We start from the raw sequence: 11,824 nt of genomic DNA on the forward strand, positions 1-11,824 counted from the left end.
TGTGTTTCGAAGAGCTCCTAGCTCCTGTGTTGGGGGTGGGAGTGGAAGGTTCAAAGGTGGTTTCCCTGAGGGACAGGTATCTTTTGGGTAGAGGGTGGAACTAGCTTCCTCTTACTGTCCCAACTCTCTTCTCCTCCATGGCGTTTGTGCAGGTGTCTGTTAGGCAAGCAGAGGGCGGGAGTTCCCATCCCTCCTGAGAAGGTCCTAGTAGCCCTGCCCCAAGCTTCCTAATTCAGGACTTATTTCCTACAGAAGAGAAACAAGGCAAGGTACAGGCCTGGTCCCCAGCTCTGGCTCTCTGCCTCTCCACGTGCTCATGGCCTCTCCCAGGCTAACAGTAAGCAGTGTCATGAGTCTGAGCCAGGTGGGAGATTAATTCCTGGGGGCGCTTCAGGGCTGAGAAGGGGGAGGAATGACAGGTCCAGTAACCGTTACCAACAGAGCAGTGCAGCTGCCATCCTTGACAGCTCCCTTCTCCTCGGAGACCATGACATAGATGGTCAGGAACCCAGGCTGAGAAACACAGCCAAGGGGTGGGGGGAGCCTAGGCAAATCTGGCCTCTGCCAAGTCCTGGCTTCAGCCAGACAAGCAAGCTCCAGCCTCCCTGGCTCCTCCTCCTTCCCAGCCCCATCCCCACCCTGTCACACATACACTTAATACGCCTGGCATCCAAGTCCACCCACTCCAGACTTTGGCCTTAGCAGTAGCTAGTGTGGGAGGCTGGGAAGATTGGGAGGAGTCTCTTAAACAAAAGCAAAAGAATCAGCTTTGGGTGCTGTAGTACCTGCCAGCTTTCCCCCCAGGAGGTAAGTAGATACTGGGAGCTGGGGGAACTATGAGAAGACTAGCTAGATATTACATGTATTGCCAACTCAAAACTTTCAGCTTTTAACATGCTTCCTCACACATTGTCCCCTTTGATCCTCCACAACTCTGAGGTGGACCTGGTGGGTCTTAGCCCCACTTCGTAGGTGAGAAAATAGGTTGAGAGAGACAGTGAGATGCTCAGCATCACACAGCAAATCTGAGGCCACCAAGACTAAATGCAGGGTTCTTGGCCCTATACATCATTCCAAACACAAGACCCAGGTTGCATATAGAAGGTTCAGTGTCCCTGGTTTAGTAGGAGAGAAAGTGTGAGGCAAGCAAGAAGATGCCTCTGCTCCATACAGCAGGTCTGTACACAGGACCTGGCTCCTGTGGCTTTAGTTAAATTAGCCACAAATACAGGGTCTGCCCACATCTTTGCTTTGCACAGATGAGCCATAGTTGGCCAATTATCTGCCAACCAGATAATTTCTCAATATGCTCACACCAGATGCTTCCAGCTAGGGAAGGTATTAGGGGAAACGGCTTGAGGGCCGCAGTAAACTGGACAAGTTTTTCTGCCCAGCCTAGGCTGCCACCTGTAGGTCACTTGGGCTCCAGCTATGTGGCTGCCTCTGCTGCTGGGTGCCTTACTCTGGGCAGTGCTGTGGTTGCTCAGGGACCGGCAGAGCCTGCCCGCCAGCGATGCCTTTGTCTTCATCACCGGCTGTGACTCAGGCTTTGGGCGCCTTCTGGCACTGCAGCTGGACCAGAGAGGCTTCCGAGTCCTGGCCAGCTGCCTGACCCCCTCTGGGGCCGAGGACCTACAGCGGGTAGCCTCCTCCCGCCTCCACGCTACCCTGCTGGATATCACTGATCCCCAGAGCGTCCAGCAGGCAGCCAAGTGGGTGGAGACGCACGTTAAGGAAGCAGGTAAGTATGGTAGACCACCAGGGATATGGTGTGGGGTGTCCTGATCCCCACAGTGACCCCAGGAGTCACCTGCAAGGGCTGTGGTAAGCTAAAGGGACTATTTGAGGAGGAGCAGTTTTCAGATGCTCCCAGGAAGAAGAGGGGGCTGTGGGAGTGCCTTACCTACCCCCAGCATCCTTCTCATCTCCCCACAGGGCTTTTTGGTCTGGTGAATAATGCTGGTGTGGCTGGTATCATCGGACCCACACCATGGCTGACCCGGGATGATTTCCAGCGGGTGCTGAATGTGAACACAATGGGTCCCATCGGGGTCACCCTTGCCCTGCTGCCTCTGCTGCAGCAAGCCCGGGGCCGGGTGATCAACATCACTAGCGTCCTGGGTCGCCTGGCAGCCAATGGTGGGGGCTACTGTGTCTCCAAATTTGGCCTGGAGGCCTTCTCTGACAGTCTGAGGTGAGGGGTACAGGGCTCTGGGTTCCAGGACTAAGAGCAGCCCACTCAACAAACATGGGCCAGCAGAGATGGTTAAGATACAGCACATTGGAATAAAGACAGTTTAAGGCTAGACTTCATGAGTTCAAACCCCACCCTTATGTAAGCTTTGTGACCATAAGTAGATTACTTCTCTTTACCCATTTTTAACGCATTTGTTTTTTGTTTTTTGTGATGGAGTCTCGCTCTGTCGCCGGGCTGGAGTGCAGTGGCACGATCTTGGCTCACCACAACCTCCACCTCCCGGTTTCAAGCGATTCTCCTGCCTCAGCCTCCCAAGTAGCTGGGGTTACAGGCACGTGCCACCATGCCCGGCTAATTTTTGTATTTTTAGTAGAGATGGGGTTTCACTATGTTGGCCAGGTTGGTCTCTAACTCCTGACCTCGTGATCTGCCCGCCTCGGCCTCCCAAAGTGCTGGGATTACAGATGTGAGCCACCACGCCTGGCCTTGCCTCTCTCTCATCTTTAAACAATAAGGTTCAAAGTTCCATGGGAGCATGAAGGAGACATGATGAGGACAACAGGGGAGCAGGGCCTGAGTTCTTTTTGTTTGGTTTTTGTTTTTTTGTTTGAGTTTTCCTCTTGTTGCCTAGGCTGGAGTGCAATGGCAAGATCTCAGCTCACTGCAACCCCTGCCTCTCAGGTTCATGCAATTGTCCTGCCTTAGCCTCCCAGTTAGCTGGGATTACAGGCACCCGCCACCACTCCCAGCTAATTTTTTTGTATTTTTAGTAGAGATGGGGCCAGGCTGGTTTCGAACTCCTGACCTCAGGTGATCCACCTGCATGAGCCACCACACACAGCTCAAGGCCTGAGTTCTTAGCAGAAGTACAAGGCGCCTAAGCTTAGACCACCTTCTAAGGAAGCCTGCCTTTGTCACCATCACTCAGCAGATAATCTGAATGTCTCCTTTTGTCCCTGTCTCTCAGCCTGAATTTTCCAGGCAGCATCATGGAACACGCGCTTTTTTAGTTTTGAGACAAGGCCTTGTTGTCACCCAGGATGGAGTGCAATGGTGCAGTCACAGCCCACTGCAGCTTCAAACTCCTAGGCTCAAGCAGCTCAAGCGATACTTATGCCTCAGCCTCCTGAGTAACTGAGACCACAGGCGCGTGCCAGCATGCCTGGCTAGTATTTTTTTTATAGATGGGGTCTTGTGGTGGTGACCAGACTTGTCTCAAACTCCCGGCCTCAAGTGATGCTTCCGCCTGGGCCTCCCAAAGTGTTGGGATTATAGGCGTGAGCCACTGCATACTGGAACACATACTTTATACTTGTATTTTTTCTCCCCTCCCCTCCTGCTCCTTACCTATACTTGGATTTCTACATCTGTGCCAGAGCAATGGGATGTATCCCCACTTTCCCCATCAGCTTACCCTCCAGCAAACATGAGACTATAATACCCTTCAATATCCAGCACTCAGGGCTCAACCCTGTGTTTCGGGAGCAAGGGAATGGGGTTCCTCTAGGTCAGGAATTGGCAAACTCAGTACTCAAGCCAGATCTGGCCAGCTGCCTACAAGCTAATAATGGTTTTTAGATGTTTAAATGGTTACATTGTAAACTGTTATATAAGTACCTGATAATATCATTAATTTTGTTTCTTGGCCTGCCGTGCTTAAAATATTAACTCTCTGGCCCTTTAAGAAAAAAATGTGCTGACCCCTGCTCTAGATCAAAGAAAACAAACCTCAAAAATACTTTCCTCCTTCTACCCCACTTGACCCTTGTCCCAGGGCAGTAGGCATCTCCGTCCCTACTCTTGTCCCTGGTCTGTGGTAACTTTCTCAGCTCCCCAACCCATGTCCCTCAAAGTCCCCTCCCTATAGAGCAAGAACCCACCAACTTCCCTCTGCCCCTCTTCTAGGCGGGATGTGGCTCATTTTGGGATACGAGTCTCCATCGTGGAGCCTGGCTTCTTCCGAACCCCTGTGACCAACCTGGAGAGTCTGGAGAAAACCCTGCAGGCCTGCTGGGCACGGCTACCTCCTGCCACACAGGCCCACTATGGGGGGGCCTTCCTCACCAAGTGTGAGTAGCCAAGCCCACACAGGGCACATGAAGGGAAACAAGAGTACCAGAAAGGCCAGTCCTGCAGAAGCCTGCTGGGAGGTGGGTGGGGCACCCAGGGCAGGGTTGAGGGTGAATGGGATGCCACAAGAGTGCCCAGGCCATGTGGAACCTGCCCACTCCCCACACTGAGGAGGGGACTGAGGGTGACAAGCCCAGCGCCCCAGAAGACAGTAACTAAGATGGGCTGGAGTGGGGAAGGGAAACTGATTGCAACCACCTATGGGGTGCAGACCTGAAAATGCAACAGCGCATCATGAACCTGATCTGTGACCCGGACCTAACCAAGGTGAGCCAATGCCTGGAGCATGCCCTGACTGCTCGACACCCCCGAACCCGCTACAGCCCAGGCTGGGATGCCAAGCTGCTCTGGCTGCCTGCCTCCTACCTGCCAGCCAGCCTGGTGGATGCTGTGCTCACCTGGATCCTTCCCAAGCCTGCCCAAGCGGTCTACTGAATCCAGCCTTCCAGCAACAGATTGTTTTTCAAGGGCAAGGACTTTATTTCTGCCCCCACCCTGGTACTGCCTGGTGCCTGCCACAAAATAAGCACTAACAAAAGTGTATTGTTTAAAAAATAAAAAGAAGGTGGGCAGAAATGAATGTGCCCAGTGGAAGGCTGACCCCATTTAAGTGCCAACTACTCCAAACCAACATGCTCACGGTTTGTGGCCCGTTTAGTGCCTGCAAAACAGCTAGCACCCACAGTGGGGCGCCAAGGAACTGCCTCACATCTACAGGGGCACCTCGAGGAGTGGCCATCAGAGGGCACTTTGATACGTTTCCCTTATTTTCTGAAGGGGAGTAAGGTTGCAATTCAGTGTCTGTACTGGGAATGGTCTTTATATTTCTTGGGGGAGAAGAGCAGGTGATGAAGAGGGGTCGGGGCCACGCTAGGTGGCTTCCATGGAAGAAAAGGCAATGTTCACGTAAATTCTGCTGCTAAGGACACTGGCCACACAGGTGTCAAGGCAACTTAACCACACTTTGAAAGGAGCTGCCGGGCGCGGTGGCCCACACCTGTAATCCCAGCACTTTGGGAGGCCGAGGTGGGCAGATCACGAGGTCAGGAGATCGAGACCATCCTGGCCAACATGATGGAACCCCGTCTCTACTAAAAATACAAAAAATTAGCCGGGCATGGTGGCGGGTGCCTGTAGTCCCAGCTACTGGGAGGCTGAGGCAGGAGAATGGCATGAACCCTGGAGGCAGAGCTTGCAGTGAGCCGAGATGCGCCACTGCACTCCAGCCTGGGCGACAAAGCAAGACTCCATCTCAAAAAAAAAAGGAGCTGGATCCCTTGAGGACTGACCAGGAAGGGAGGTGCTGGGCCCTTAGCGGTGCACAGAAGGCCAGGAAGATGTCCAAGGCAGATGTGGGCTGGGCTTTCCCAGGTGGGACCTTTCTGGGGAGCTGCTTTGACTTACGCAGCAGATGGCTTCATGAATGTTCATAGTGAGCCTGGCAGCGTAAGACTAGGGGGCAGAAAGCACTACAGTCTCTGGATCCTCACTTCTCCCACTGCCTGTCCAACCAACACCTTCAGCAAAGTCCTCCTTTCCCAAACACCCCCCAGAATAGACCTTCTCGAAGTACACATGCAGTAAGGTCCCAGAGGACAGGCAACATGAGTAAGGAAAGGAAGGAATCAAGCATCACTCTAAGACAAACTCAGACCATTTCTCTTTTCGGTCTGAAAAAATAATCCGTTTAATTGAAAAACCTGGAGGATACTATTCCACTCCCCCAGATGAGGAGGCTGAGGAGACCAGACCCCTACATCACCTCGTAGCCACTTCTGATACTCTTCACGAGGCAGCAGGCAAAGACAATTCCCAAAACCTAGAAGGAAAGATGGGGATGGGGATGGGGATGGAGAGGAGTCAGAAGGGCCAGCTACCCAAGACCCATGCAAGAGACTCCAAACACACACTCCCAGGTCAGTACCTCCTGCTCAGTACCCTCCTCCCCTCGGCCCCTATCCTCCAGGTACCCTGGATTGAGTCCCAGCCCTCTCTCAGGGTTATCTCTTACCTCGACAAAAGCAATTCCAAGAGCTGCTGCAGCCACCACCAGCACATTTTTCCGCAGCCAGCCCCCAATCTTCTCCACACAGCCCTGAAGGGTGGCAGGCACAAAGGATAAAAGCACCATCAGAAACTTCCCACCCCAATCCCCCTCCCCTGGTCCATCAGTCTCTTCCGTGCCCCGGTACCTTTCACCCCACCCTTACCATTTCCAGATCCCCTCCCCATCCCTGACGCTGTCCACCTCCATCCTGGGTCTCTTGCCTTCTAAAACATTTCCCAGGTTTCCCAAGTCCCAGTTTCCTCCCTACCTCCTTATGGATCGCCTTCTCGTTGAAATTAATCCCACAGCCCACAGTGACATTAATGCAGCAGGAGTCAGGGACTCGGTTCTTCGACATGGAAGGGATTTTCTCCCAATCTGTGTAGTTAGCAGCCCCACAGCACTTAAACTGGGGGAGGGAAGAAATATGGAGAAGGGTGTTAAGTGAACCTTCACCATCAATATGGAGATGAGATTTTTTTTTTTTTTTTTTTTTTTTTGAGACAGACTTGCTCTGTTGCCCAGACTGGAGTGTGGTGGCTTGATCTCAGCTCACTGCAACCTCTGCCTCCTGGGTTCAAGCGATTCTCCTGCCCCACCTCCTGGGCAGCAGGGATTACAGGCACTCACCACCACACCTGGCTAATTTTTGTATTTTTAGTTGAGACAGGGTTTCGCCATGTTGGCCAGGCTAGTCTCAAACTTCTGACCTCAGGTGATCTGCCCACCTCGGCCTCCAAAAGTGCTGAGATTACAGGTGTGAGCCACCACACCCAGCCTTGGAGATGAGAATTCTCTATTCCCATCACCCCTGCTCCCAGCAACCCCACTCACATCTGCCTGCATCCTGTCCAGGATCGAAGCAGTGTGGTTGTTTTTCGGGTAATTCTCCATCTGCTGCCGGAAGTTGTTATTAAACTCTGACATCACCTGAGGGTACGGAGGAGCACTGCTGCCGTCAGAATTCAAGCACCTGGGTCCCAGACCAGGCTGAGGCAGGCCCTTCCCGTTATTCCCTGCTTACCTTATCTCTAAACACATAGCCAGCAATGGCTGCAGCCACCTCCACCAACATGATAAGAGACAGAAAGATGGCAAACTGCAGGAGCAAAGGACAGGAGTCAGGTTTGGAGTCTATGCATTACAGGGGCCCGTTCTGGCATAGCCGGTCCCTGGACACTCACAAAGGTCTTCCTTACCCACCCACCTCACCTCACCCACCTTCCTGAGCCCCAACCAAGTTGCTCTGGCAGTCCCAGACCACCCATGTTGGTCCTGCCTCCCACTCACCGTGATCATAAGACAATAGTTCTCCTTGCAGGCCCCACAGCAGCCCACAAAGGCCACGAGGAAGAGGAAGACACCCACTGCGATGATGACCACAGGCAAGAGAGAGCCAGGGGTAGCCCCCTGGATTATGGTCTGACTCAGGACAAGCTGTGCCCCGACACCCACAGCAATCAGTCCCACTGCACAGGCCTAAGAGGAAGGCAGGTGAGGATTAGGCCTGATCCACAACACAGTGGTCCTCCATGGTGGAGGGCAAGGGGTACACCTAGGACACAGACGTGACCTCATCCGGAGGACAGATTCTCACACCTCCAGGGAACTTCTTTGGCTGTAGGGAAGGGGGATGACCCATCCTTGCCTCCCCCCACCTCCCCAGCTCTTCAATCAGGGACGTGACCAAATTCAAAGACCTCCCAGAAAGCCTTGACCCCAAGGCATGTATTTCTGACCTAGAATAATGCTTTCTACGGGCCTCCAGGACTCCCAGTTCAATTCTCTCCCAGAACTGCTCCCTCACTATCCTCCAGTGCACACCCCACGCGCATCAGCTGTGACTAAGGTTCCTCTGGCCAGTTAAGCCAGGAGAAGAGAAGAGGAAAAGGGGGCAAGAGTGATGTGCCCCTCCCTAGACAAACAGTAGCCTCTCAAGCCAGGAGCCCAGGGCAGGAGCAAACAGACGTGGGCAGAGCCCTTCCTCACCCCCAAGCGCTGGGAGGACGGAAAGGGGGAGACGGAGACGGACTGGAGAGGGATGAGGGGGGTGGGGAGGAAGAGAGGGGAGAAGGGAGAGAGAAGGGAAGCCTCATGGCGATAGCATCAGGCGGTTGGCTGGTTGCCCCACTGCCCCACATCACAAGTGGTTGGGTCACCAGACAGGAAGGGCCAGGCAGGAGGGATGGGGATAGGGGTTGCTGCACACCCAGGATGGCCATTCTCGGTGGAAACAAGCCTCAGGTGTCCAGGAAAACTGGAGGAGGGAGTGGCCGCGCTGTCTTTCCCTGGCTTTCTTTCCACATCTGGTCTCCAGCTGCCTTAATTCTTATTCCCTCAGCCCTCACCACTGGCTCCTGTGGAGCCAGGTCCCCCCGCACCCTGCCGGCGCGCCCCCCAGGACCCCTCGCCACTCACGCAAAAGGCCAGCAGGAGGACGTAGAGCAAGAACTTCACACATTTCATTCCTCCTTCCACCGCCATGGCTGCCGGGCCTGGGGCAGAGAGGAGGGCGGGGGGATTAAAACTGGCCGAAGGGGGACCTCGGTTTCCGGGCTCCCGGCCGGCCCTCAAGGGCTTCCCTACACGGCCCCGATTCCCGGCCCCTCCCACCCGGAAACCCGCGGTCGGAACCACGTCTCCCAGCCCCCTCTCTACCCGCAGGAGAGGGGTGGGGGCGACGGCCGCGAAGCCCGGACCCCGCCCCGCCGCCTCTGGGGCGCAGGATAGATCCGAGGGCGTCGGCAGGGCTCGAGCCTGACGCCGACCCTCGGCCCTTCAGTCTCCGGGCGTCAAACACCCTCTCCCCACCCAACACCCAGGCCGGAGAAACGGTCTTCAGCCCTACCCCGACCCCTGCCCCAGTCGCTTTCCCCTGGGCTGTGACCTCCCGCCCACCAAAAAAAAAAGTGCGGCCGGCACCCCCGCCACACCCTGCCCAGGCCCAGGGAAGTTCGAATCAAAGTTGCTCGAGGGCGGCTGGAGAGCGCCCGGCGAGTCTCCGCGGGCCTGGGGCGAGCCCTGGAGGAAGGGACCGCCGGTGGTCTCTCCCAGCCCGCGCCGAAGTCCGCCAGGGTCCCGCGGCCTCACCTGGGCTCCCCAAGGCTGCGCGCTCCTCTCCCGCCGCGGCTCCGGGGCTCTCTAGCTGCGCCCCCCAGCTCCCGCCCCGCCTGCCGCGCGGCCCCGCCCCGGGCTCCAGCCACGGTCCCCTCCCCCGCCCAGTGGCCGCCGGCCTCCCTCATGTGACGCGGGAACAGCTGCGGCCTGAGTCACTGGGCCCGGCGCGGGGTGGGCCGAGCCCCCTGCCCGGCCAGGGCCACGTGGTCCCTACCCGGAAGAAGGCTCCCACCCCTGCAAACGGAGAGCCGCAAGGGCAAGACCTCGGGGCGCCTGGGGCCCCCCTCTGGCGCCCCGCCTCCGTGCCAGCTCGGGGTAGGAGAGCAGGGCGGAGCGCAGCCTGGGTCACTCTGGTTCAGAGAAGCGGACGAGGTGGGTGAGAGTTATCCTCTGAGCGCCGGGGCGGAGAGCTGAGGCCGGGTGACAAGGTGGTCTGAGAGAGGTTTCCCCATCCTTCTCCAGGAGCCCAGCTCTGTCCTCTGGCTCCAACTCTGTGCAAGCCCCCTCCCCATCCGACTGTGCAGACAGCTTGGGACTGCCTGGAGTCGGGTGGGGCCAGAACCAACAGTTCCAGAAAGTCCCTGGCCTCACATCCTGGGTGTCTCCCAACATTCTAGAGCATTCTAGAGTGGGAATTTCTGGCCCCACTCTATTAGCACAGCTTCTCCATTTTCCAGGGTTCCTAGTCTGAGAAAAGGGGAGGAAGCCCTTACCCGAAGCCACGCTACCCAGTCAATCAATACACGTCCGCGTCGGGGCCCGCCCTCTGGGGGAGGATTGACAAGGTCTGCGCTCCCAACTCCCGGACAGCTCCTGCATCGTCTGGGATAGCGAGGGTTTGGGGGAAGACACGAAGGTAGGAAAGGCTTACATCCTCTGGATTTCCTCGTCTTATCCCAGAAGACAAAGCCAGGCTGGAAGCGGGCCAGGGGGTCAAGCTGCCTCCCTCCCTTGTGTGCCAGGGGTGGTCTCCAGAAGGAGCTGATCTGAACAGGCCAGAGAGTGGGACCGGTCATCACACCCCCACACCTCCAGCCTCGGACCCACTCCTTGGGCTCTTAGGGTCCTGCCTCAAGAACCACTTCCTGAGTCTTGGTGTATGTGTGTACACAAAGAAGGAAAGAAGTCTCTAGGGCAAAAGGAAGGAGATCCGGGCTGGGCTGAGAAGCATCTTCCAGGATCACGGTCTTCCCGTGGGACACACCAAGCCCATTCCGGACCTTGCTCTTCCTGACCATGGCGGGCAGGCTGTGGAGGAGGAGTGGAGAGCTGAAGAAAGGAGTATTCATCAGGTTCCTTATTGTGCTGCCACTAGATGCCAGGCATATGCTAGGCTCGGGGGCTGCAAGGAGAGGAAGACAGCGGCCCTGTCCTCTGCCAGCAGGCAAAACCAAGTTCTGGCCACACTGAAGAAAGGCAGAAGCCTGCGGTGGCAGCTGGTTAAGTTCAGAGGGAGGGAAAGGGAGAGGAGAATGGATTTCACGGAGCAGGTGGATGTGCTCAAGGTGACCTTGGAGAATAAAGGGGAGAGCTCCAGGGACAGAGAAACAGTTGACTGTGAAAAAAAGGAGCATTTTTTAAAGTACATGGTGGTTGGGTTTGACTGGTTCAAAGGACTTGGGAAGGATGTGGTGAGATGGGTTGAAGGTGGTCTGAAGATCAAGATTGAGAGACTTTAGATACATAACCAACTGCAATGTTTCATCCTTCATTGAATGGTTGAACAAACCAGCTGTGAAAGACATTTTGGGACATACGAATATGGACTGAGAATTAGACATGAGAAAATTATTTTGTTAACTTGTTATCATGGTTAACAAAACAGTCATATAATATGATTATGTGAAGAAGTTACTCTAGTTTTTCCTCTTTTTTTTCCTTTATTCTCATATCAGCTAATGCATTTGCTACAGGAAAGGGGTCCCCATCCAGACCACAAGAGAGGGTTCTTGGATCTCATTCAAGAAGGAATTCAGGGCAAGTCTCAGTGCAAAGTATAAGCAAGTTTATTAAGAAAGTAAAGTGGTGGTGGCCGGGCGCGGTGGCTCAAACCTGTAATCCCAGCACTTTGGGAGGCCAAGACGGGCGGATCACGAGGTCAGGAGATCGAGACCATCCTGGCTAACATGGTGAAACCCCGTCTCCACTAAAAAATACAAAAAACTAGCCGGGCAAGGTGGCGGGCGCCTGTAGTCCCAGCTACTCGGGAGGCTGAGGCAGGAGAATGGCATAAACCCGGGAGGCAGAGCTTGCAGTGAGCTGAGATCCGGCCACTGCACTCCAGCCCGGGCGACAGAGCGAGACTCCGTCTCAAAAAAAAAAAAAAAAAAAAA

The 11,824-nt window shown here is 55.2% G+C and overlaps 2 protein-coding genes and 1 long non-coding RNA gene across 3 annotated transcripts; 2 read left to right on the top strand and 1 right to left on the bottom strand.

Moving 5' to 3' along the window:
- The first annotated feature begins 143 nt into the window (after positions 1-143).
- RDH5 (retinol dehydrogenase 5) lies at positions 144-4,932 on the top strand. The gene is made up of 4 exons (XM_023210858.2): positions 144-1,741; positions 1,936-2,194; positions 4,103-4,266; positions 4,539-4,932. The coding sequence occupies exons 1-4, from the start codon at positions 1,432-1,434 to the stop codon at positions 4,760-4,762; spliced, it is 957 nt and encodes a 318-aa protein (XP_023066626.1). The 5' UTR covers positions 144-1,431; the 3' UTR covers positions 4,763-4,932.
- Positions 4,933-5,965: 1,033 nt separating this feature from the next.
- CD63 (CD63 molecule) lies at positions 5,966-10,191 on the bottom strand. Its single transcript, XM_023210857.3, has 8 exons — positions 9,465-10,191; positions 8,793-8,869; positions 7,665-7,853; positions 7,399-7,473; positions 7,209-7,304; positions 6,643-6,783; positions 6,339-6,422; positions 5,966-6,146 (listed from the first exon to the last, which is right to left on the bottom strand). Exons 2-8 carry the CDS (start codon positions 8,856-8,858, stop codon positions 6,081-6,083), a joined length of 717 nt encoding a protein of 238 aa, XP_023066625.1. The 5' UTR covers positions 8,859-8,869; positions 9,465-10,191; the 3' UTR covers positions 5,966-6,080.
- Positions 9,479-11,345, top strand: LOC111541883. The gene is made up of 2 exons (XR_002731390.2): positions 9,479-9,863; positions 10,169-11,345. It is a non-coding gene; the product is annotated as an uncharacterized LOC111541883 (long non-coding RNA).
- The last annotated feature ends 479 nt before the right edge of the window (positions 11,346-11,824 follow it).

This window comes from Piliocolobus tephrosceles, chromosome 10 (assembly GCF_002776525.5).
Source record: "Piliocolobus tephrosceles isolate RC106 chromosome 10, ASM277652v3, whole genome shotgun sequence".
Classification (NCBI taxonomy): Eukaryota; Metazoa; Chordata; class Mammalia; order Primates; family Cercopithecidae; genus Piliocolobus; species Piliocolobus tephrosceles.